Genomic DNA, 26849 nt, shown 5'->3' on the forward strand with positions numbered 1-26849 from the left:
TTTAGGCCTACTAAATCGAATAATCGGTTTTATTGACGTTCTGCACAAAATGGCGTGAACATATTTAAAATATAAAATTATTATAGTGGACATTTATTTGCATGCATTGAATTGTCGAAGTTAGGGCCTAAATGAATTTACGCCAGGGCTTCCCCTGAATGCATTTACTGTTTTTAGCTCGCTCATTATTGGGATGGAATCATGAACCTATAAAAAAAAAAAAAGACTAATCACTGCTTATTTTGCTGACCTTTCCCCTCCAAAAGTGATGCTAGTTATTTTTGGCTAAATGATTAGTCTTTGACATCTGTAGGTTTACATACACTGGCGATTGTAGTGGTAGGCCTTTATAGTGACGTGTAAGCCTGGCGCTTGTTGGCCTCCACCTATGAAAAAAGATTAAGTCCCCCTTTTGCCACAGGAAAGGTTATAGGAGCGACTGGGAACAGTATCCTGCCCATTACACACACACACACACACACACACACACACACTGGGGCCCCTCTGCATTCCAGCCCGCTGAGTGTCAGCTGGAGGCTCGGCCAATCACCACGACTTAACCTTTGAACTGGTGGGGAGGGGGAAGTGCGCGCAAGGAGGCCGAGGCTCCCAGAGTCCTCCACAGGGTTCTAGGGTGGGACCATAGACATTAAAACCAGTAGATAGTGATAGCTCTGACGTCATCCACTTATTCCTATGGAGAACTCCCAATGGCTCATGAAGCCGGAAGTATTTGAATTTGAAGCGCGCCATATTGCTGAATGGCACCCAAAAATCTTTACGGATCATGGTGAAAGTGGCCGTAACTGGCAAAGGATCATGGTCAATGTAGTCATTTTCATCCTGCCTGAGAAAGTCAACCTTAATGTCTAAGGCAGGGGTATTCAAGTCTTGCCCTACAAGTTCCAGAGCCTGATGGTTTTCTGTTCTACCTGATAATTAATTGCACCCACCTGGTGTCCCAGGTCTAAATCAGTCCCTGATTAGAGCGGAACAATGGGGGAGAGAGCAGTGGAACTGGCTTCGAGGTCCAGAGTTGAGTTTGAGGGGTCTATGGCATGAGAGCACGAGCCTCATCGTAGCCTGCCGGCCCGTGATTGTTCTGTCAGCACTTGGGATGTTTCCCATTTATAAATCAGACCCGTCCTGAAATTCTGCGCACGAACAAGTATTAAAACTCCACCTGAAAAACATCCGTCATTCACCTTTTATGGTGACAACGCCCTAATTTCTGTATACTTTGGAAGTATTGGAATTAGGCAAAGGCAGTTTTCTAAAGAAAATGGCAATGGCGAACTTGATCAAATGTCTTTGGTGGTTTGATGGCAGAATGTTACACTTTTGCAGTGACATTTGCTGTAGGCCTAGGCTACCTGACAGACGACAAGTTTCTGAAAGACACACACCATTGCAAATTGCTGTGGACCTGTAAACGGATTGTTTGTTAATGTTTTGTATTTCCTTTTATTTAACCTATATGCTTCTCTGCCCGCGACTTCTGAAACAATGTCTACTTAGTGGTAGCCATACGCTACCAATGGCACATGAAGCCGGAAGTATTTGAATTTGAAGCGCGCTATATTGCTGAATGCACCAAAAGATGAACTGTCTGTTCACCTGTTAAATTCTACTGTTTGTAGTAAACCACGCTCCCTATCTTATTCATAGCGCAAAATGCTTGAAAAAGTACTTGAAATAATAGACTGTCTAATGGGCCCAATTAATTTGTTGTAGGATACTTTGGGAATATGAACCCATCAAGGCCAGAAAAGGTGAGGAATTTATTCTGCAAAGGTTATGAAAATATATATTATGTTTACAAAGAAAATATTGCCTACGCAAGAAATTTAAAATTACAGTATTGAGATGTACAGAAGCAGCCTAATCGTCTGTTCTTCCGTTAAACTGCGCTCCGGACGGACGGCATAAAGCAAATGACTTCAAATAGTTTACTTATTTACTACTGTGAAGGGTGTCCTATTAAACGAGAGATGGGAAGAATGGTATTCTAACTTGTAGGCCTGTAGGGTACCTCGTGAGTATGAAACATCACAGAAAAGGTGAGGAATTTATTCTGCAATAATCATAGAAATTATATAATTAATATAGCCTAGGAAAATAGATGCATATTTCTAATTATTTTAGATTGCAAATATAAATGAAATTGATGTTCTCTCTTCTCACTAACGGCAAACGATTGCATCTTGTTATTAACCTGTTATTTGTTATGAACAAACGTGTCCATCTTATCCCCCATTTTAACCAAATACTAGGCTACTTGCCTGCTTGCAATGCAATAGTTCCACCACTAGAAGCTGTGCTTACGCATGGTCTAAAGTTTGCGGGAAGGTAAATGCCAACTTTTGCGTGTGAACTAGCGCACGCATGTTTTGGGTCATATTTTGTACGTACACACGGTTTATAAATGAGGTCCCAGGGCTTTTGGCACTGCTATGACCAGCAGAAATTGTGACTTCACGCTCCAGACCAGACACTGGGGGGTCCTGGTTGGGATGGGCACATCGAGGTGTGCATGTGGCGAGAGGGGTGCAGATTGTTGGGGACGGGTGGGGGCTTTGTATTGGTGCAAGTGTGCCATTTGCCTTAGTCCTACTCAAACGACATTTTCCATATTCATTGGTTAATCTTTGGCCTATGTACTGTAATCACTGTAGCTTGATCATGAGGGGTTACAAGAGTTGAAAATGTAATAATGCAAGAAGTTAAGGTTATTCTTGGGCCAGCGGCCTGCCAGAGAACTACTTATAGTTCGCTCACTAATTACTTTTATTTCATATTGATGTTTAACTCTCATGCCTTATTATCTGCACTAGTGAGTGGTTGTAGGACACACATAGACCCCTATAACATTTTACACTGTGACCTGATTTTAAAGCTATATTCATTAGTTTATGAGTAAAAAAAAGTATTCCCATCCCCATCTGTTTATAAAATGAAAATGGCATGATTTGAGAGGTGGCCCGTGTGTGTCGGGTCGATCAGGCAGGTCGAGGGGCGAGTAGGAAGCTGCTGTGTAAGTGTTCACTTGATGAATCAGTGTTACTGAATGTCAGTAATGATCCACCAAAATTCCACAACTCGTAGCAGTCTGACTTGTGAAGATGGTACAACTTGAATCTAGTTTAGTATTAGTCTTGGACCATTTTTATATATTTTTTTTATACCAGAACAAATCTGAAGTTGTATTGACACAGTAACTTTCTCACACGTTCTAAAACCGCAGATGTAGATAAAATATTACCAATATTCTCATCAAATGGCGAGGGGGTAGGTCATGAAATCCTAACCATCGTCATTTAAACAAAAAATACACCCATTGCTCTATTCCTTTAATTAACAGACAAAAAAAATCCCAAGTCATAAAAGCAAAGCCCACTTCCATGGCCATTCTAACCCAGTAACTGTGGCTTTGTGAGGAGTAGTAGTTCCCAGCTCTTATTAAATAATTTGGGGTCAGGGGGTCACTGTGGGGCCCATCCTGCAAAGAAGGGATTTTGGACGGAAGCTCGGGGGTGCCCGAAATTCTCTATGTCCCCTTGTCCCATCTAGCTAGCGGGACTAGAGGTCCCTAAACTCGCTCATGCTTATCATGGAGCGAGAGACACTGATCGTGTGGACTTTCATGCTAGAGAACCATTGCATACCATGCTGCAGGGAAAGTAACGTTTTTAGCTATTTACGTAAATCATCAACAGATGTCATTTTAAAATGTTCAAATTCTTGCTCAAACCAATTTAGCAAATTTTTTGCTATCAACTTTTGCATTTTTTTGCTGTAGAATGGACACTTTTGTGTAAAGTGGAAGGGCCTATATAAGAGTGCAGCGGAAAGTGAGCAGTTTTGAGTTCAGTCATTCAGAACGCCTGTATACTGAATAGTCAATGAGTGTGGATGGATGGGCGTTGAGCATGGTATTGGATGGATGGATGGGGGGGGGTGTAGTTACATGGATGAGCATGGTAGTGAGAAACTGGGATGGATGTGGTGCAGTCATGTTGCTCGACATGGGATTTCTCCTATGGGCTATACACACACTACGGCGACACAGGCCCTAGGTCTCAGCTGGGCCATGGTCTGTCGGAGGGAGGCGGGGCTCTTGAATGTGTAGAATGTTGAGTTTAAAAGTAAATAAGGTTTCATCACATGACAACTCGGCCCTCACGGTCCCCCCACCCCTCCATGTTTCTGTCAGTGGACTTTGTGTCCATGGCAACGGGAGCCCCTCCCCCACAGGGCAGAGAGGGCCCTTGTTACCCCCCTTTTCCAAAATCAAAGGCTGGGACTGGGGAATGCACGTCCCCATACGCCGGCTGGCTCCGTCTGTGTGTGGAGCTATAGGTTAATCTGGCTGGAAGTGCTTGGCGCATTTGTACATTTTGCACAGTTCCCACTGCAATGCAGAGCAACGCACACACGGAAAAAGGGGGCCGGATCAGCCAGGAAAGGCACAGTAGACCGGAAAGGGCCAGAATTTCTCTCGGAAGCTTGTTGGGATTATTATTATTTTATTTTTTTCCAATTCGCCATTTAGAATGTATTATCTTTATGGTCCAAATAAATGAATATAATTCATTTGAGGCCCTGTTGGCGTGACCATGCTGAAAGGTCCTCCAGATTGAGTGTGTGTGTTAAAGAATATGTAAATGTTTTTGTTGTATGGTATGTAGGGGGTGGAAATAAATACATTAATAATAACGGTAAATGGCATTGAACTTTCCCCTACTAGGTTTTCACTGTGGCCTAGTCCTGCATGTACAGTTGAAGTCGGAAGTGTACATGCACCTTAGCCAAATACATTTAAACTCAGTTTTTCACAATTCCTGACATTTAATCCTAGTAAAAATTCCCTGTCTTAGGTCAGTTAGGATCACCACTTTATTTTAAGAATGTGAAATGTCAGAATAATAGTAGAGAATGATTTATTTCAGCTTTTATTTCTTTCATCACATTCCCAGTGGGTCAGAAGTTTACATACACTCAATTAGTATTTGGTAGGATTGCCTTTAAATTGTTTAACTTGGGTCAAACGTTTCGGGTAGCCTTCCACAAGCTTCCCACAATAAGTTGGGTGAATGTTGGCCCATTCCTCCTGACAGAGCTGGTGTAACTGAGTCAGGTTTGTAGGCCTCCTTGCTCGCACACGCTTTTTTAGTTCTGCCCACACATTTTCTATAGGATTGAGGACAGGGCTTTGTGATGGCCACTCGAATACCTTGACTTTGTTGTTCTTAAGCCATTTTGCCACAACTTTGGAAGTATGCTTGGGGTCATTATCCATTTGGAAGACCCATTTGCGACCAAGCTTTAACTTCCTGACTGATGTCTTGAGATGTTGCTTCAATATATCCACATAATTGTCCTTCCTCATGATGCCATCTATTTTCTGAAGTGCACCAGTCCCTCCTGCAGCAAAGCACCCCCACAGCATGATGCTGCCACCCCCGTGCTTCACGGTTGGGATGGTGTTCTTCGGCTTGCAAGCATCCCCCTTTCTCCTCCAAACATAACGATGGTCATTAAGGCCAAACAGTTCTATTTTTGTTTCATCAGACCAGAGGACATTTCTCAAAAAAGTACGATCTTTGTCCCCATGTGCAGTTGCAAACCGTAGTCTGGCTTTTTTATGGCGGTTTTGGAGCAGTGGCTTCTTCCTTGCTGAGCGGCCTTTCAGGTTATGTCGATATAGGACTCGTTTTACTGTGGATATAGATACTTTTGTACCTGTTTCCTCCAGCATCTTCACAAGGTCCTTTTGCTGCTGTTCTGGGATTGATTTGCACTTTTCGCACCAAAGTACGTTCATCTCTAGGAGACGGAACGCGTCTCCTTCCTGAGCGGTATGACGGCTGCATGGTCCCATGGTGTTTATACTTGCATATTATTGTTTGTACAGATGAACATGGTACCTTCAGGCATTTGGAAATTGCTCCCAAGGATGAACCAGACTTGTGGAGGTCTATTTGGCTTTTCTTTTGATTTTCCCATGATGTCAAGCAAAGAGGCACTGTGTTTGAAGGTAGGCTTTGAAATACATCCACAGGGACACCTCCAATTGACTCAAATGATGTCAATTAGCCTATCAGAAGCTTCTAAAGCCATGACATCATTTTCTGGAATTTTCCAAGCTGTTTAAAGGCACAGTCAACTTAGTGTATGTAAACTTCTGACCCACTGGAATTGTGATACAGTGAATTATAAGTAAACAATTGTTGGAAAAATTACTTGTCATGCACAAAGATGTCCTAACCGACTTGCCAAAAGTATAGTTTGTTAACAAGACATTTGTGTAGTGGTTGAAAAACAGGTTTTAATGACTCCAACCTAAGTGTATGTAAACTTCCGACTTCAACTGTATGTAAGCCCACAAACCTTCTAGCCTGCAGATGTGGATTTCTGTGTATCACATTTTTAAGTATGCTCCAATGTAAAACGTGTTTACTCTGGGTCATGTGTACATAATGAACAGTGTGAGCTGGGCCCGTGTGGGTGGTGGGCTGAGAAACATATTTAAGGCTACCAACCAGCCTTTTCATAAAAACGAACACTTGACTAATTCGTTGACTTGCATAGTTTAAAATGGTTGAGTAGGAAAGCATGTTTTCAATTTGAACACAATCGTATTTCGATTGTATAGTCTATTGGACTTCTCTACTCTTAAACTTTAAGTCAGTGAAGAACAGGAGGGTGATATGCACACCCTGAACTTGAGAAATAAATAATGGTAATGAAGAATTGAGAGGCACACGGAATATTACTGCTCCACAAAGCTTTAGTCCTGACCCACAAAATACAATGTTAACAATGTCATTTTTGTCAGGTGTCAAAGGGTCTTTTGACATTTCATGTTAACAACGCTGAAGTCTTAATTACCAGGTCAAACCTGTGCTTTTAGCCAATTATATGGATTTTTTTTTTCTGGTCCTAGTGGAAGGAGTTTGTTGTGTTTTGTGGTGTAGCTTATGTCTTGTCAAGATGTCTGTGGGAGAAGTTTCCAGTAAGATTGTAGCGGTTAGGAGTGTTTTGTGGGTGTGGAACTGAGTAGGGGTCACAGTTTGCGCTGGAACTCCCAGCTGCATGTACACAGTGTTCCTTTAGTGCGTGTGAGAACAGGTGTTGGACTTTAGAACAGCCTGGACACTTTTCCCACGTTTATATTATCTCCCTGGTCTAAACTATCACTTTTTTTATTAAACATGTCACAATTACAATTTACATTGTACATTTTAGTCATTTAGCAGACACTTATCCAGAGCGACTTACAGTAGTGAGTGCATACTTTTTTCCAATACTGATTCCCCGTGGGAATCGAACCCACAACCCTGGCGTTGCATGCGCCATGCTCTACCAACTGAGCCACACGGGACCCGTCTGGAAGTGTGTATATCCACAACTCCAACCAAGCATCTTTATGACCTCTAAAGTATTTGGGTCCTTGGTGTTAACAATGTTTTCATTGTGGAACCAAAAGTTTGAAAAACAGGGCATTCTGAATACTGAACCAGAGTTGTACAGTAATTTGTAGGATAGTCTGTTCTGCACTGCTGTGCTCCTGTTGACTGCGATGTGAGCGCTCCTTCCGTTCTGAATCCCCGTCTGTTCTCTCTGCTCTGACACAGCTAGTGGAGGTTCCCTCTTTCCTGGGCTTGGCATCCCTCCCTTTTCTGCGCTCCTTCCCTCCCTCTCCTCCTCTACGCTCTCCTCTGTCTTCTTCCTTTCTGTCCGTCCTTCTCCCATCCACCTTTCTCTCTCCTTTCTGCTCCATGCCATTCCTCCCCTCCTTTGTCTCTTCCTTTTTCCTTCACCCTCTCCTCTCCCTACCTCTCATTGCCATGCACTCCTCTCTCCCTACCTCTCCTTGCCATGCACTCCTCTCTCCCTCTCCTCTCTCCCTCTCCTCTCCCTACCTCTCCTTGCCATGCACTCCTCTCTCCCTCTCCCTCTCCTCTCCTTGCCATGCACTCCTCTCTCCCTCTCCTCTCCTTGCCATGCACTCCTCTCTCCCTCTCCTCTCCTTGACATGCACTCCTCTCTCCCTCTCCTTGACATGCACTCCTCTCTCCCTCTCCTTGCCATGCACTCCTCTCTCCCTCTCCTCTCCTTGCCATGAACTCCTCTCTCCCTCTCCTTGCCATGCACTCCTCTCTCCCTCTCCTCTCCTTGCCATGCACTCCTCTCTCCCTCTCCTCTCCTTGCCATGCACTCCTCTCTCCCTCTCCTCTCCTTGCCATGCACTCCTCTCTCCCTCTCCTCTCCTTGCCATGCACTCCTCTCTCCCTCTCCTCTCCTTGCCATGCACTCCTCTCTCCCTCCCGATGCTTCTCATTATCAGCTGGTTTGAACAGTTTCTCCACACGGTCAAGCTACCAGACCAACAATGCAACAGCCTCTCACCTTCCTCCTCTCCCATCCATTCATCCCTCCTCCGGTGCAGACCCGCTGGGCTTGGGAGTGGTATTAAAACATTAGTCATGTCCACAGCTTGTGCACCTCTCCTCTCTTAGAGCACAGAATGATTTGAAGGAGGCACCTACTAGCTTGCTGGTGTTTTTAATTTTGTATTTAAAAAAAAAAGGGTCAATTTGTCCTTTAGCCCAACCAACCCCTGACGCTGACTGACTCTCCCCTCTCTACCCCTCTCTTTCCTGTAGGAGCTGTAAGCTGCAGATCAGGAACATCCCGCCTCATCTGCAGTGGGAGGTAAGTGTTAATTGGTAAAGCTTTGGATCTATCGATCGATACTGGGTCCTTTTCAATGGGAACAAACATTTAAAAAATGCTTTGAAACAGGAAGTGAAAGTAAGCCTTTTTATTGGGTGTAAAGGAGTCCACTGAAGAAGTTCGTTGCCATCTTTGCGTCCTGTTTTGGATCCACTCATTAGTTCTTTAGAACAGAGGCTGATATTCCAGGTCGCCATTTTCTTCTGGCTGTCTCGTTATGGTACTTTTACAGTTAGGCTTGCGCCTCAAATGGCACCCTATTTTTATAGTGCACTACTTTTAACCAGGGCCCATAGGGTGCCATTTGGTACTTAGTTTACCTTTTTTGTAGTACAGGTAGTAATTTAGCAGTGGATTTTGTCGTACTATTTTGGCCAGAACTCGATAAGGAGGTAAGTGAGTACTAGCATAAAGCAAGCATAGGACAGTCTTTTTAAAGCTATTGTTGGTGGTTTTATTATTTTATTTAACTAGGCAAACATTATTGGGCACAGAATGGTAATGGCAGTATCAGAATAAAGGTGATGAGCATATTTCAAATGTGCCTACATTAACTCATCTGTTTCATTGCTGCAGACTTGTTGGTAGTCGTGCTCATGCCGTGTGTGTAATCAATGGAACTGTGATAATCGGTGTAACGCCAGAGGATTGCCTTTTAGGCGAGTGACCTAGTGAACTACAGGTGTACAATAAGGTGTATTGTGCAACATGAGTGTGACACACAAATGGTGTGTGTGCGTGCCCCCGGCCTGAGAGAGATCACACACCTCGCTCATGCAGACATGGTCACATCTCTTGTTATTTCTACACACCATCTACTCCCATTCATTCTCAATGTATCAATTGGATATTGACCTGCAGTAGTGCCTTCAGAAATTGGATTTATAGTAGCTGTGAATTGTCCAGTTTGCCTGGTGAGAAGCAGACGCATTCTTAGTAGGCTTGGGAGATAAACCGTATACCAGGGTATTTCGAAATACAGATGGTATAATTTTCCCCGTAGCAGGGGTGCGTGCTATGCATTAGGTTTGCTAACTTGCTAGCTAAGTGCCTAGATGTCAAGATCAAGCTTCTTGGTTACAGCAGAGACATTCAATCCCCTCCTGTATCAAGATCCTTGGTGTCTAAATTGTTTTGTGCGTCAAAAACAGTGTACCAAAAACATTTTTTGGTTTAAAATTTTTTTATAGCGCCCCTTGTGTGCACTTCTGGTAATACAGTATACCCCAGTATGGTACGAACAGTATGACAATCTGGATAACGCCCAACCCTAAAGCTTCGTGAGTCATCGCCGGTATTGCCACAGGTTGCTCATTTAGTTCCACTTGTCTGTAAAAAATGTTATCATTGATCCTTTCTGCTCGCAATCTAAATAAGAGAATGGAGTGGGTCTGTATCACAGGAAACCTCTATAATAAATAATATAATATGCCATTTAGCAGACGCTTTTATCCAAAGCGACTTACAGTCATGCGTGCATACATTTTTTAGTTTTTGTGTATGGGTGGTCCCGGGGATCGAACCCACTACCTTGGCGTTACAAGCGCCGTGCTCTACCAGCTGAGCTACAGAGGACTACTTTAGCAAAGGGCTGTTTCATGTCTCATTTTGACCAAATAGAATACAGTTAACGGACAACGTTTTCTCTTCCATTCTAAACTCGTAGTGCATAGGCCAAAGTATGACTGATTCGAGTTTCTCCACCTTTGACCAAACTGTTCTAAATGGACACAAAGCATTTTACACTGGTGGTCTTGTGCTGTGTAAATGGGTGGTAGCATATAGCATTTTGACCAGGGTTTGAATGGGGGAGGGAGGGGGCACTGAACACAGAAGTCTTTGACGTAAAGGAGACCTTGTATCTTATCAGGGAGATAACATGGTGCCTCAGCACACAGCCATGCAGGCAGAGAGCTGGCTTGTTCGCTAGGCTAACTCGCAGTGGGTGAGTGGGCCTGCTCTATGTTGCCTCCATGTGCTATGGACAGACACTCACAGAATGTGTAGCATTACTCCTGTCCCACCCCTCCCCCAACCCAACCACCGCTTCCTGCAGGAATGCACTCCACCCTTTCCTGAATGGCCTGGATTCTCATTGGCTGAGCCCTGGAGACGGGCAGACGTGGCAGCCAGTGAACATGGAGCTGCTCCTCGCCACAAGGAATGTCTGATCAGTGCTGGGAACAGCCAATGGGAGGGCTTTGAGATGGTTCAGGGGCGGGAGGGAAGGGGATTGGTGGGTTGGGAGAAAGAGGGCTGGGAGGGAAGCTGATTGGTCAGAAATGGGGGTTGAGTGCTCGTGGGTGTGGCTTTCAGTAAGCCTGGGCATGTTTGTAGGTCCTCTGCCTGTAGGTTGCGTTTGGACTCCTGTCCCTCGCTCTCTCTCCCACCTTCTCACCCCCCCCCCCCCCCCCCCCGACTCTTTCTCTAAGGAGTGAATAAAGATCAGTTCAGCTTGATAATGTGGGAAAATTAAATTTAATGAACACAATTTTGAAAGATCTCTCTCCTGTTCAACAATGTAATTGAATGGTGTGATTCACCAGTAGGAAGACCTTACGTATCACGCGTCTCAGGAGGAGTGCTGATCTAAGATCATGTCCCCTCTGTCCATGTCATCACATTCATTCTGATCTAAAAGGCAGATTTTTATTTTGTTTGTCATTTAGCTGGCGCTCTTATCCAGAGCGACTTACATGAGCAATTAGGGTTAAGTGCCTTGCTCAAGGGCACATCGACAGATTTTTCACCTAGTTGGCTCGGGGATTAGAACCAGCGACCTTTCGGTTACTGGCACAACGCTCTTAACCATTAAGCTACCTACCGCCCTGCTAGAAATTATCCTAGATCAGCACTTCTACTCCGAGATGCTTGATACATACAGCCTGGTTGATGGGTGGTATTGAAGGGCCAGTTAGTTGGGTCACAGGGCTGATTACAACTTAGGGTATATCACAAATCTAGCTAGATGTACTCAGGCTTATCTGAAATGAGCTAGCTTCAGTTAGCTTCACATTCCAGCTCAGGCTTCATCAATGTTACGAAGGTAGATATTGATCGCGCACCCGCCGCTTACTGGAGCCTGCTCGAGCCGGGCTTGCAACTGCGCGTTAATGTTGCACATGGCTAGTCAAACGCTGAACTCTTCATTGAGAATATGTTGAAACATCAATCCATGGGCGTGTCAGTGCCATGTCTTCAACTCACAGCTCAAACACTTCATTCAGGATAACTGGAGTTTAACCCTGAGTTGGCCTGCCACGGAGCAGGTTAGTTCTGGAGGATTCGTTGCCATAGAAATTTACCTGGCTAAAAGGTGAGCCACTTTGATGGTACCGGTTATCCTGAGTTGAACTCGGTTACCTCACTAATTCCACAAACCAGATTCGTAGTATAGGGCTCTGGCGTAATCCACATACTGATGAATATGTTAACTTTAAGTGGCTTAACTGTAAATTCTTCTTATTGTGATGGGCCCATGGGCTTGTCATTGGGATGTGGCCATGGTGTGTTAGGGTGAAGTTGCCCATAGACTCTTCGGTCAGTTTTGCATTTCACCTCACTAATAGTTAAGGTTAGGATTGGGGGGAGGATAATCTGTTCCTGATCACCTGCAGGGTGTTGACAAACGTTGGCGATTCAACATGTATAATCTTACAGAATTGAACTGAAATTGCTCTGCTGTTTCCTGTTTGACACTGAAATATACGGCCCTGTGATAGACTAGCGTCTTGTCCAGGGTCCTGTCCTGTCTACTGGGACATCAAGCTGCCTCATGCTACAGAAACAGGAGATGGACACCTGTCCTATGGGCTGTTCTGGCTCGGACAAGGCTTACTTTTTATTTTATTTATTTATTTCACCTTTATTTAACCAGGTAAGCCAGTTGAGAACAAGTTCTAATTTACAACTGCGACCTGGCCAAGATAAAGCAAAGCAGTGCGATTTTAAAAACAACAAACACAGTTACATATGGAATGAACAAAACATACAGTCAATAACATAATAGAAAATCTATATACAGTATGTGCAAATATAGTAAGTTATGGAGGTAAAGCAATAAATAGGCCATAGTGCAAAATAATTACAATTTAGTATTAACACTGGAGTGATAGATGTGCAGAAGATGATATGCAAATAGTGATACTGGGGTGCAAAATAAATAATGTAAATAACAATATGGGGATGAGGTAGTTGGGTGGGCTAATTACAGATGGGCTGTGTACAGGTGCAGTGATCAGTAAGCTGCTCTGACAACTGATGCTTAAAGATAGTGAGGGAGATAAGTGTCTCCAGCTTCAGAGATTCTTGCAGTTCGTTCCAGTCATTTGCAGCAGAGAACTAGAAGGAATGGCGGCCAAAGGAGGTGTTGGCTTTTACTTACTGAACTGTACTCACAAGCCAGTTTGGGTCTCCATGATAGTGAGACACCAATATCTTTTTCACACTAACTCCTCTGGTCTGGTTCTAATCACACACTCTCCCCTGTGGTTCTGACTCAGGTTCTGGATGGCGTGTTGGCCCAGTATGGCACAGTGGAGAACTGCGAGCAAGGTACGCGTGCACATACAGGTGTATATACATACACACACTCCTTAGCATTTGTTTCTTCTGTATCTGCTGTTTCTAGTAGGTATTTGTTCAAGTCTGTGACTGTTCAGTTGAAGTGCATGTTGAGTGTATAAACTTGTATTGCCCTATGTGCGTTTGTGGGTGTTAAGTCTATGCTCTTGCTCTCATGCGCTCGCTCGCGCTCTCTCTCTCTCTCTTCACAGTAAATACAGACACAGACACCGCAGTGGTCAACGTCCGATACGGTGCCAAGGACCAGGCCAGACAGTAAGCACACACACCTTTTCTTAGTTTAAGACTGCTCTTGCAGAATGCAGAGAGTAAATTTGCCTGAGTGGTTTGCACTCTTTCCCCACGCTGCATTTGTATTGGTGCTATTTGAATTGATCCCCTTTGATTTGTTAGTGCAGCAGACTCCTCTTCACCCTCTAAAGCGGTTTCTTCTAAGTTGCTGCTATAGGATTAACACACTGGCTGAGAGACGCTAGCTCACTGCTGCCCTCTGGCTGAGAGACGCTAGCTCACTGCTGCCCTCTGGCTGAGAGACGCTAGCTCACTGCTGCCCTCTGGCTGAGAGACGCTAGCTCACTGCTGCCCTCTGGCTGAGAGACGCTAGCTTACTGCTGCCCTCTGGCTGAGAGACGCTAGCTCACTGCTGCCCTCTGGCTGAGAGACGCTAGCTCACTGCTGCCCTCTGGCTGAGAGACGCTAGCTCACTGCTGCCCTCTGGCTGAGAGACGCTAGCTCACTGCTGCCCTCTGGTGCGTGTGTGGAGCGCCGGCCTTTCCTGATAAAGTGGGCGTGGACGGTGTATAAGAATGAATGGGATCCTTTTAGAGCAGTTCACAGAACAGTCAGTCCTGGCCTTGAAGAGCAACAGGGTTTTGTTCCAGCCCTGCACTAATACACACGATTCTTCTAATGCTTTTATCATCAAGGTCTTGTTTCAGTAGTGAGAGAGAAAATAAAATCGTAAGGGACCTTGCATCAGTAGCCTATCTAGCGTGGCCAAGCAAGTTCCTCCTGTGACTGACAGCGTTATCTTATCAGTGCCGTGACCGTAGCTATGTTTCTATTAACTTGGACAAGTGCTATTTTTGTCAAAATGTAGAACGTGCGCATAGAAAATAGATGCAACAATCGCCTACAGCGGTGCGTTTCCATTTAACTATCTTGTGTTGATAAACACAGCTGGATGTAATGACGTCACACCTAAAAACGCAAAAACCAGTGGTTGAAGTTGAATTGCTCACTAATAAATTGGCGACACCCTGTATGCCCTTCCACCTATCTGTTTAATGTCTCCGGTAGGCTGTGAAAGCCAACATGGATAGAATGCAAGAATTGACTAATATTTGCCATAATTCTAATGTACCAAAATATCGCCACGGTCTGTGCTGTTGTGAAATGTGCACTCCTATAGATCTGAAATAATTGGATGGTGAAACTTGCATCCAGCCAACCAGAAAAGCAAGACTAAGCAATTCAGGCGTTCTTGAAAGTCAGGACTATCCTTGAACTGCAAATAAACATTTTGATATTTTTGAAAAAAACATTTTGCAAGCAGTAGACATTTACAATTAAAATGGCTGCGCCCCACGGGCGGTGAATCATTGGATCTTATTAATTTGATTCAATGCAATTCAATCCGAGGACTGCAACCATTAGAAATACAATTTTATTTATGCCTAATAAGCCATTGTCAACTTCCTGTCTGGTTATTTTGATCAGTTTACATAGGCTATGGATTTCAGACAGCCCCAGTTGCATTTGCAAACAAATGTTTCTATGACATCACGTGCCCCACTTATCTTCAAAATGATTGGGCAATCATTTATTTGAAAAGCACAGTTTCCATCATTTGTCGCAATAATGAATGTTCGACAAAATAAAAATCCATCCCAACGGAAAAAAATGTTGCCTTTTATAAAATGTATACTCTTTCTGCAGTTTCCATTACACATGTCGCAATGTTTTGCGACATTGCTTTTTTCACATAAACCTGGGTCAATGGAAACCTGCCTAGTGACTGACTGCCTTTTCTCTTTGTGTGGTTGCCAGGGCGATGGAGAAGCTGAATGGCTTCCTGATGGAGAACTTTGCCCTGAAGGTGTCGTACATCCCCGACGAGACGGCGGCGGCTGCTGCCACCCCGCCCCTGGGAGGGGGTAAAAGGGTCTCGGTCCCCCGTGGCCCTACCCGCTCGGGTTCCCCAGGCCTGGGGGCGCGCCCCAAACTGCAGTCGGACGTCCCTTTGCGCATACTCGTCCCCACACAGTTTGTAGGAGCCATCATCGGCAAGGAGGGAGCCACGATTCGCAATGTCACCAAACAGACACACTCAAAGTAGGACTACTTCCCTGATTCATGTACACATTCATGTACACAACATTCTGATGGGGTGCATTCAGCAGGACGCAACGTTCAGATAGAAATGCAGCATGAACAACAAACACCCCTCTATTCCATGTAGAATAAGGAATCATATTGTCTCTTTATGACATTTCTATCTGCAATGTTTGGCTATTGAACATGGCCCTGATTTATAACCATAAATATCAATACATTTTATGAGCCTTGGCTTGGCAATATAAAGCTCACTCCCACAGAAGAAATTACTCACTTAGCAAAAGTGAATTTTGGCTCCAGCTATTGATGTGACCCTCTGAAGGCATCTCAAGTTGAAAAACGATGAACTTTGACCGTTGCACCCATCCTTAGTGATTCTGTGTTTTCTGTGGGATTGAGCCAGTAGGAAGGGGGGACACGGGGATTGAACCCTGGTCTCCGGTGGGGAGTAGTATGGGACCAGCCGGTAGTGTAACCGCTAAACGACGGGCTGTTTAGAGGGTGACAAAAACAAAGACTCTTCCCTTCTAACCATCTCTCTCTTGCCCCTCTCCAGGATCGACATCCACAGGAAGGAGAATGCTGGAGCGGCAGAGAAGCCCATCACGGTCCACTCCACCCCAGAGGGCTGCTCCAACGCCTGCAGAACCATCATGGAGATCATGCAGAAGGAGGCCCTCGACACCAAGTTGTGAGTTCAACTGGAGAACGCATACATAGACACACACTTTACCAGCAGGCCTCCCAAACCATGTTGTGAGTTCAACTGCACATGCCCAAACAGTCATGTTAGGATACACAACTTCTTCTATTCTTAATTATTATTCTATAACTTGACCCATTGAGCCGTCGTCTCTCTTTGTTTGTCTGTTTCCTCTTTCTACAGTACTGAGGAGATTCCGCTGAAGATTCTGGCTCACAACAACTTTGTGGGCCGACTGATCGGGAAGGAAGGACGGAACCTAAAAAAGATTGAAGTGGACACAGAGACCAAGATCACCATCTCCCCGTAAGAAGACCAACATCCCCATACGATCACCCATAAACTCATACACACGAGCCAAAGAGTTTTCAAACCCAGATTTCTAACTGGCTAATACTTCTGGGAACGCATCGCGAAACAGACTCAGTCGGGGTTTGGCAAGTCAATGAGAGAAGTGAAAAATGATAGTAGTTAATTTTCTCTAAATCTGAAGGCACAACCTTTATTCGACCTAATGTCTTAAGTAGCTGAACATGTCAACTACAACCTTGTGAAAGTGACAAACTGACACAAATACAATGTGTCAATAGATGTGTCAATATATCGAAGGAATGCCTTTGATTTGACAGCCTGCACATGCGCAGTTTGGCGCGACTCGACCGTTACTGTGCATGAGCTTGACTGGCTAACATCGCCATGACATCACCAACAAGCGTGATCGGGGATTTCTATTGGAGGAGCAGTTTCTGGAGCTCTTCATCATAGGCTCTTTGCACTTGCCATCAGAATGATTACTGCAAACAAGATGAATGTCTCATAAGACACACACACACACACACACACACACACTAGAAACCGAGGTGGTAACGGATGTCCTCCTCCAGTCTCCAGGACCTAACGCTGTACAACCTTGAGAGGACGATCACAGTGAAGGGTTCCATCGAGGCGTGCTCCCGCGCCGAGGAGGAAGTCATGAAGAAGGTCAGGGAGTCGTATGAGAACGACGTGGCCGCTATGAACGTAGGTCCTTGTTCTAACCCACTGGGGGCATGGCACTCTGTGTTGGTGGATCCAAATAATCTGGAGTAGTGTCCCAAATGCCACCCTACTTCTACTTTTGTGCACTATATTGGGAATAGGGTGTCATTTGGGACTTAACCTGGGGAGATCATGGCTTGTTTAGGCTGTGCAGCTACCCACATAAATGTTTTTTAAATAAATGCACTTTGTATATGAGTGGTTTATCCCGGAGAAATGTTTCTGTTCTTGGTTAATTTTGTCTGGTAGTAAATCTTTCTCTCACTCTATCATCTCTCTCGCTCTCTCTATACCCAGCTCCAGTCTAACCTGATTCCAGGACTCAACCTGAATGCCTTGGGTTTGTTCCCTGGTGGTGCTCCAGGTATGGGCCCCTCCATGGGACACAACGCCCCACCTCCTGGTGCCCAGGGTGGCTACTCCTCATTCGGGGTGAGTGTCTGGACCTTCCCCCTCCTACCTCCCTGGGTCTACTTCACAGTGCCTCTTGGTGATGCTTAAAGATATCCCCCTCCTTACAGAGCAGTTCTGCAAGAAGAAACCTACAACAGACAACCTCCGACTGAGAAGCCATTTTGGATCTTTCAGTGACCCTGTCTGTGTTCCTCTCTCCTTATAGAGCAGCCATTTGGGGGCAGGAAAGTGACTTGGTTTCGTGTTATTCTCTCCTATAGAGCAGTTCCTTCGGGGGCGAAGGGCCATTGTGGGCGTCTGTGCTGTCGGCGAGCAGCCAGCCCCTCTCTGTAAGTCTCCATTCTCACAGTGCTTTGCACGGCTGCTGGCTGCTGGATTGGGTAAAAAGGCAGGGCTTGCCACAGCTAAGCCCCTCCCAGTAACCTATGACCCCCAGGGAGGGCCTAACTCATGTCTGTGTTCATTTCTCTAAAACCTGCTGGGTGGTTGCCACAGTTTCTACTGGGTTTAGTTGGGCCTCAAATCTTCAGCTGAAGAAAGTGCAGCAATTGAACATCTTGGCATGTTTAGAAGGTTACAAATGGTCGCAGATGTTTCTAAAAGGGTACCTTTTCTATTAGACAATTTGATCTGGAACAGCCTCCTGGTGAAAAGGTTTGTGCCCATCTGGAGGCTTGTGAATTTGATCTAGGGTTGGATTACTTTACCCCCAACTGAAGTGTAATGATTTGATGGTGTCCTCTAGATTAAAACCAGCAGCGCTGTCCCAAATGGCACCCTATTCCCTATAGAGTGCACTACTTTTGACCAGAGCCCTATGCGTGCACTAAATGGGGAATAGTAATCCCTCCAGGAACATGCCTCCCTGCCCCTTCATCTAAAAGATCTCACCCACTTCACTTCCCTCTAACACCAGCCATGTGCAGTGAGCCCACGCGGTTTGCTACAGGTCATCTTTAATACAATAATCTGTTGGAATGTGTGTGTGGAAGCGCTGGGGAGTGACTGAGCCGGGCCAAGCATTCTGAAAGGGATTATCTGATGGGTTCAGTTGCTGCAGAGAAATGGAGAACCCTCTGGGAATGCTGTTTACCTGAGCTAAGTGCTGGATGCTACAGATTTTCTCATCTTTCTAGAGTCAGGGTCTCTTATCCCCTGGGTGCGTCCCAATAATCTCTCCTTCCTCACTCGTTCACTACTCCCCACAAATTTAAACGCATTGGATTGGTATTGTCATGGGCAGGAGGGAATTTCCATATACCAGTCTTTATCTTTCAAAACCATGAAGGGAAGTGAACAAGTGCTCAATTGGGGAGAAAAGAGAGCTAATTGGGACATGCTCCACGTTTGGAAGTTGAGGAGATTTTGTTTAGTTGTATTCAATCTCTTCGAATATGTATGTACAGTTCTTTCATGGTTATGCAGTGCTATTGTGGTTCTATATGCTACTGAGGGGATAAAGTTAAATTGGGATAGATTTGACTGGTCTCCCTAGCAGTGTCCCAAATGGCACCCTATTCTCTATATAGTGCACTACTTTTGACCAGGGCTCATATGGTTCTGGTCAAAAGTAGTGTACTAAAGAGGGAATAGGGTACCATTTCGAACTCGAGCCCTGTGAGGCTGCTTCTTCCTGTGTCGCTGCATCAGTTGCTTGGTCGCGGTCAACTGGGCTGCTATCGCTGTTTGCCTGGTGTGGTCTCACTGTGGTCTCCTTACGGTCAGACTGGCTCTGTTGTGGTCTCCTTATGGTTAGACTGGCTCTGTTGTGGTCTCCTTATGGTCAGACTGGCTCTGTTGTGGTCTCCTTATGGTCAGACTGGCTCTGTTGTGGTCTCCTTACGGTCAGACTGGCTCTGTTGTGGTCTCCTTATGGTTAGACTGGCTCTGTTGTGGTCTCCTTATGGTCAGACTGGCTCTGTTGTGGTCTCCTTACGGTCAGACTGGCTCTGTTGTGGTCTCCTTATGGTTAGACTGGCTCTGTTGTGGTCTCCTTACGGTCAGACTGGCTCTGTTGTGGTCTCCTTATGGTCAGACTGGCTCTGTTGTGGTCTCCTTATGGTCAGACTGGCTCTGTTGTGGTCTCCTTATGGTTAGACTGGCTCTGTTGTGGTCTCCTTACGGTCAGACTGGCTCTGTTGTGGTCTCCTTATGGTTAGACTGGCTCTGTTGTGGTCTCCTTATGGTTAGACTGGCTCTGTTGTGGTCTCCTTACGGTCGTGTGGCCTCTACTGTTCCACAGGGCCAGGGGCAGCCGGAGTCGGAGACGGTCCATCTGTTCATCCCGGCGCTGGCGGTCGGAGCAATCATCGGAAAACAGGGTCAACACATCAAGCAGCTGTCACGCTACGCCGGAGCATCCATCAAGGTGAGGGACTTAACGGACCTGCATCTCAATAACCTAAAATAGCCTCTTATCTCATGTATTCTCCTTCACCTATTCCCCCCCCCCCCCCCCTCCATTTTTAGATCAGTGCAGATGAAGTCAGCGTCGTAGATGCAAACCAGGTATTTATTTTCACTTCAAACATTCAGATTCATTTTCCGTGTTGTTACTTATACCCATCAATCCTCTCAGATCTCCACAACTGCATATGGGAGTAGAGCTCCGGTTCAGATCGGGATAGGGTGGCCCCTTCAGGCTGTTGTGATGCACCCCTGATGGGGTAAAGGGAAGCAGTGGGACGTGATTAGATCAGGTAAAGTGTGTTAACGTGTCATGTCCCTCCCCTCAGGTAGCCCCTCCAGACGGCATGGACACCAAGCAGAGGATGGTGATCATCGCTGGACCACCAGAGGCCCAGTTCAAGGTAGGAGCCCTCAGGTCCTCTCGCTTTCTCCACCAGCCATGCGGTTTCCAGTACCCAACGCACCAGAGGAAAAGTGTTGTCCTTTTCGCTCCCAGAAATCCAGAGAACAAAATCATTTTAGTCAAACAGTTGACAACTAGCTAGCTGGCTAAATCTGGCACATTCACATATGTTCATTGATGTCAATTGTCCCGGTCAAGTAAATGAAATAATGAAGCTATTTGAAGATGAAGATGCTTCAATCGAGGGTTGTGGAAATTCCTCTGGCTGACTCTTTGCCCTTTGTCCTGTTGCAGGCTCAGGGTCGTATCTTTGGGAAGCTAAAGGAGGAGAACTTCTTTGGGCCGAAGGAGGAGGTGAAACTAGAGGCTCACATCAAGGTGCCCTCCTTCGCTGCTGGACGTGTCATAGGCAAGGGAGGAAAAACGGTACGCAGAGGCTTGGTCTCCTGTGTGTGACTACGGTTGCCAGATGTATTCTAATTCTGCTCCTGAAATATTGAAAACACCACGTTATTTTGGCTGTAATATCAATGGATCTTTTATTAATTTCTTAGTTTCTCTACCTCTCGCTCCCTCCCTTCCAACCCCCTCTCCACCCTCCCTTCCAACCCCCTCTCCACCCTCCCTTCCAACCCCCTCTCCACCCTCCCCTCCAACCCCCTCTCCACCCTCCCCTCCAACCCCCTCTCCACCCTCCCTTCCAACCCCCTCTCCACCCTCCCTTCCAACCCCCTCTCCACCCTCCCCTCCAACCCCCTCTCCACCCTCCCCTCCAACCCCCTCTCCACCCTCCCCTCCAACCCCCTCTCCACCCTCCCCTCAGGTGAATGAGCTGCAGAACCTGACCAGTGCTGAGGTAGTGGTCCCCAGAGACCAGACGCCTGATGAGAATGACCAGGTCATCGTCAAAATCACTGGACACTTCTATGCAAGCCAGGTATGTTACTCTAATCAAACTTTATTTGAAGTGTTTTTTTAAATTGCAACATTGTGCAGTATAACAATAATAAAGCAGATCAAACTGATGTTCTGAAAGGATCAGATGGGTTGAGCTATCATTTTCTGTCTGCTAGTGGCACTGAGTAATATCTGGCAGGGGGAGAGAGAATGAGTCCATATTCATCCCAGTCAGCGCCGGTCAGTGGGCTAAGATGCATGAAACTGACCATTTGGATTGTGCTGTAGGGTAGGGATTAACATGGGTAACAGGGATCCTGGGACTGTCCCGGGAACACTTCACATTTCCCCAATAAATGTAATGACGATGCAGGAAATTACAAAAGTTTCCCCCAATGTTGGCACTAATGCAATTCCACAAAATACACAACATGAGCAGCATCATATTAGCAAAAAAAAAAAAAAGGTTGTCCCATGGAAGCCTTTAGCCTAGCATATTTAATTCACACAAAATCGGCATTAATTCAAAGTACACACATTGACACTACAGTTCATAAACCCTACAGGAAACGCCTGCAGTATAACCTATAGAAGGTGTGCCTCTGAGCTGTCATTGTGACTCTGCAGACAGTCACGTGATGGGTCTATGCACAATTCACTACATATGCATCTCGGTCACAGACATGAAGTCTGTTAGCATTTTCCCTCATGCCTCTGAATTGTTATCTTCTCCTGTCCTAGACTCTAGGCTATTTTCCTATCCAATTCCGCTGTAACCCAAAATCCTGACTCCTGTCTCGCATGAAAATTCCTAACTTTATTCTGTTATATATGTATCTATGTGTGTGTAAGTATGTATGTATGTATGTATGTATGTATGTATGTATGTTGCATTATCAAAGCACACCTCTCGCCTATGCATGACAAAATACCACTAACATTTCCCCCGTACTTGAAAGTTTCGGTAGAGATTGTGTGATCAACAAACGGTATGAGAGTAGATATGGATATTTTTAAAACAGAGTTGGACCCCGTTAAAATACCTTGATATTTAAACTATTTTCACTCTTCACCCCAGTTATTCATGAGCTGATCTGCTATCTGTATAATCAAATATAGGAGGTATTCTGTCATTCCTTGGAGGTTATCTAGCAAGCTTAGCAACTTTTGTCATTTGACTGACGTTACGTTTGTATGATTCGCCAACACTATACTCTGGGTGTGTCCTGAGTGCGCTCTGTGTCGAAATCGCCTACTGCTGAATTGAGGAACACGATAACGCTCGGAATTCATGAACGGCCTGTTTCACAATTCACAACAATGTAATTGCTGATCAAAGATAGTTACTCTATCATTACTATATCTCAGTTTAATTTGCTCAGATCTTTACTTTGTGGTCAAGCCGACAAGGCGGCGCAGTGCCCATCTTATTTGGGGAGAACCGTGGCATGGTGACCATACCTTGGTTTTAAACGCTTTAAATGGGCACTTCTGATTTGAGGGATTTCCCGGGACTCTCGTGATAAATATGAATTATTCCCGGTATTGAAACTTGGTAGATTCTCTGGAAAATATGAATCCCTACTGGATAAAGGAAGTATAGTTGTGTGCTGTAGGGTTCCCAAACCTTTTTTTACTCATCCCCCCTTCCAGCATTGGGGAACATCCTGCGCCCCCCTGTGCGTGCGCATGCACGCACCACGTCTATTTCTATGGGCACAAGCACTGTTCATGGCAAACTGTTCACACCCCTCATGTTGCAGGTTCAAAGCTTATTTCCTGCAATTATATACATTTTACCATGTCTAATGTGTATTCGTGTGATATTTGAGTGACTCAAACATTACTACAATCTATGGGCTAAAAAACTAGCTAGAAAAACGTTAGCTGACATGGGCTAGTTGATCTGGACATTTCTGACAAGTTATAAATAGCTCTCTAAGGTATGCAATGACTGACATGACAAGAGGAAAACTGATGATGATGCACTGCCCAATTTAGAAAATGCAGCTTGTGCAACTTTCAAGACTAAGTTGAAAGCTGGACTGAGTTCCTTAAAGAAACCATTGGGGAACCACTGCGTAGGGGAAAGGGAGTACAGATGGGTTGTTAAATCTTGGTAAAGCCAACAGATGTGGTTTGAGTAAAATGTACAATGTCGGCTTCTTTATGTAAGGATTGTCCACCATACTGCTTCACATCTGTGTAGCATGTATCAATAGCTGCATCTGAAATGGCACCCTATTCCTTATAAAGGGCACTACTTTTGACCAGGGCCATGCACAAAAGTATTCAGACCCCTTGGATTTCGTCACATTTTGTTACAAAGTGGGATTAAAATTCTACAAAAAAATTTTTCCTGAGGTCTTGGCTGATTTCTTTTGATTTTCCCATGATGTCAAGCAAAGAGGCACTGAGTTTGAAGGTAGGCCTTGAGATACATCCACAGGTACACCTCGTATTGACTCAAATGATGTCAATTAGCCTATCAGAAGCTTCTAAAGCCATGACATCATTTTCTGGAATTTTCCAAGCTGTTTAAAGGCAGTCAACTTAGTGTATGTAAACTTCTGACCCACTGGAACTTCCGACTTCAACTGTACATACAGTACCAGTCAAAAGTTTGGACACACCTACTCATTCAACGGTTTTTCTTAATTTTTACTATTTTCTACATTGTAGAATAATAGTGAAGACATCAAAACTATGAAATAACACATATGGAATCATGTAGTAACCATGAAAATGTTAAATCAAAATATATTTTATATTTGAGATTCTTCAAAGTAGCCACCCTTTGCCTTGATGACAGCTTTACACAATCTTGCACGTTCCAGGTGAAGCTAGTTGAGAGAATGCCAAGTGTGTGCAAAGCTGTCATCAAGGCAAAGGGTGGCTACTTTGAAGAATCTCTAATATAAAATATATTTTGATTTAACATTTTCATGGTTACTACATGATTCCATATGTGTTATTTCATAGTTTTGATGTCTTCACTATTATTCTACAATGTAGAAAATAGTAAAAATTAAGAAAAACCGTTGAATGAGTAGGTGTGTCCAAACATTTGACAGACTCATATACAAAGACCAGGGAGCTGTTTTTGAAAGTCTCATAAAGAAGGGCAGTAATTGGTAGATGGTTAACAATAACAAATCAGACATTGAATATCTCTTTAAGCATGATAAAGTTGATAATTATGCTGTGGATGATGTATTAAACCACCCAGACACATCAAAGATGAAGCCGTCCTTCTGAACTGAGGTGCAGGACCGGAATTAAACTCCTTAGGGATGTCACCATGAGGCCATTGGTGATTTTAAAACAGCTACAGAGTTCGATGGCTGTGATGGGAGAACTGAGGACGGATCAACATTATAGTGGCTCTACAATAATGACCTCAATGACAGAGTGAAAAGAACCCAAATTAAAATGATTCCTAACATGCATATTGTATGCAACAAGGCACTAAAGTAATACTGCAGAAAAACATGGCAAAGGAATACACTTTTTGGCTTAAATGCAAAGCCCTATGTTTGGGGCAAATCCAACACAATGCATCACTGAGTAACAGTCTCCTTATTTTGAAGCATGGTGGCTGCATCATGGTATGGGTATGCTTGACATCTGTAAATACTAGGGAGTTTTTCAGGATAAAAATAAACTGGATAGGGCTAAGCACTGGCGCAATCCTAGAGGAAAACCTGCTTCAGTCTGCTCTAAACCAGACACTGGGAGTGGAATTCACCTTTCAGCAGGACAATAACCTACAACACAAGGCCAGATCTACACGGGTTGCCAACCAATAAGACTGTGAATGTTCCGAGGTAGCCAAGTTAGTTTTGACTTAAATCTGTTTGAAATACTTTGGCAATACTTCAAAATGGCTGTCTAGCCATGACCCCCAACATCTTGACAGAGCTTGAAGAATTTTGAAAAGAATATTGTGCGAATATTGTACAATCCAGATGTGCAAAGCTCTTAGACTTACCCAAGAAGACTCACAGCTGTAATCGCTGCCAAAGGTGTTTCTAACATGAATGGACTCAGGAAACTGAATACTAATGCAACGATTATTTTATTTAGAATTGTTGTATTAATCTTTTAAAAATGCTAGAATGTTTCTATTTTGTGTAGATTGTTGACAAATCCATTGTAATCCCACTTTGTAACACAATGTGAAGAAATCCAAGGGGTCTGAATACTTTTGCAAGGCACTGTATATATAAGGAATAGGATGCCATTCAGTACTATAGGGTGCTATTTCAGAAGCCGCCACGTTAACCTTTCTGCTTGATTAATTCTTAATTCTACTCACCTTAGAAGCAATGGATGTGTGCATGCCAGTGTTAGATGAGGTTCCTGACCTTTGCCCTTTGACCCCTCCCCAGCTGGCCCAGAGGAAGATCCAGGAGATATTGTCCCAGGTGAGACGGCAACAACAGCCCAAACCCTCGCCCCGCGGGGAGGGGCCGACCCTCGCCCGCCCCTCCCGGAAGTAGACGGGGGGCCAGTGACTGAACCGCCTGAAGACAAAGCAGAGACCAGAGGGGAAACACGGGCATCAAGGGTCATGGGTACCCTACTGTACACCCCCACCCCCCTCTCAGTGACCTCCTCGACCGACACACCACAGTGTGGATAAGACCTTAAACCCCCCACCCCCCCATCACCTCACCTCTCTGAGAATGTATTTCAGGGGGTTCCAACGTTGTCACACACCCTCTCACCACACGGATGGGTCCTGATTGGTTCCTCATTCGTTTAAGAAAGAAATAAGAATTATCCCCTTCCCTGGTGTGTTAACACTCAACCACCTCACATGTTGATGACAGGTGTTCATTTTGACACAAGTTTCAGTTTTTACCTTTTTTTATTTAGTATTTTGTTTTTCGCCCTGGATGAGGTGTTTGTTTAATTGGTTGATGAAGCTTTCTCTCCTGAGTTTTCTGTGGCAAGAAAAAGGCATTGCTTGGAGTCCTGGTAGGATGATGAGAGGGGGGAGGGGTTTAGATGGAGTGGCAGGGCTAGGGGTAATACTCTTGTTTGATTGGACAGGGGCCCCGGTGGTGGTTTAACCGGGTGCCCCTGTGCCGGTGTTGATAGTGGCATTTTATAAATTCGGATGCATTTTATAGATATATAAATATATTTAGAGTTGAGGATAACACTGTCGTTAACACTTAAGGGACGTGTTGAACAGTGTTGGCCAGGAAAACCAATTTAATATGCATTTTACTGAACTACCTCAGGATCTCTAGTACCTCAAGAAGATGAAGATTAAAAATAAAAATAAAAATGGATTATATATATATATAATATATA

The 26849-nt window shown here is 44.7% G+C and overlaps 1 protein-coding gene across 1 annotated transcript in view; it reads left to right on the forward strand.

Annotated features, from left to right (window-relative positions):
- The window catches only part of LOC311132158 (insulin-like growth factor 2 mRNA-binding protein 3), a gene marked incomplete at its 5' end in the record, with an annotated part of 28305 nt that extends 2269 nt beyond the window's left edge, over positions 1 to 26036 (forward strand). Inside the window, 15 exons of the mRNA XM_084165378.1 lie at positions 8670 to 8718; positions 13242 to 13293; positions 13515 to 13578; positions 15373 to 15657; positions 16217 to 16351; positions 16547 to 16669; positions 17248 to 17383; positions 17699 to 17833; positions 18076 to 18144; positions 20058 to 20183; positions 20285 to 20323; positions 20551 to 20625; positions 20922 to 21053; positions 21451 to 21564; positions 25916 to 26036. Of these exons, the coding sequence (XP_084021504.1) occupies positions 8670 to 8718; positions 13242 to 13293; positions 13515 to 13578; positions 15373 to 15657; positions 16217 to 16351; positions 16547 to 16669; positions 17248 to 17383; positions 17699 to 17833; positions 18076 to 18144; positions 20058 to 20183; positions 20285 to 20323; positions 20551 to 20625; positions 20922 to 21053; positions 21451 to 21564; positions 25916 to 26026 (1645 nt within the window). The 3' untranslated portion in view covers positions 26027 to 26036. The remainder of the gene's footprint in view (positions 1 to 8669; positions 8719 to 13241; positions 13294 to 13514; positions 13579 to 15372; positions 15658 to 16216; positions 16352 to 16546; positions 16670 to 17247; positions 17384 to 17698; positions 17834 to 18075; positions 18145 to 20057; positions 20184 to 20284; positions 20324 to 20550; positions 20626 to 20921; positions 21054 to 21450; positions 21565 to 25915) is intronic.
- Positions 26037 to 26849: the final 813 nt, after the last annotated feature.

Source organism: Coregonus lavaretus (assembly GCF_964263955.1).
Source record: "Coregonus lavaretus genome assembly, chromosome: 7".
In the NCBI taxonomy this organism is placed as follows: domain Eukaryota; kingdom Metazoa; phylum Chordata; class Actinopteri; order Salmoniformes; family Salmonidae; genus Coregonus; species Coregonus lavaretus.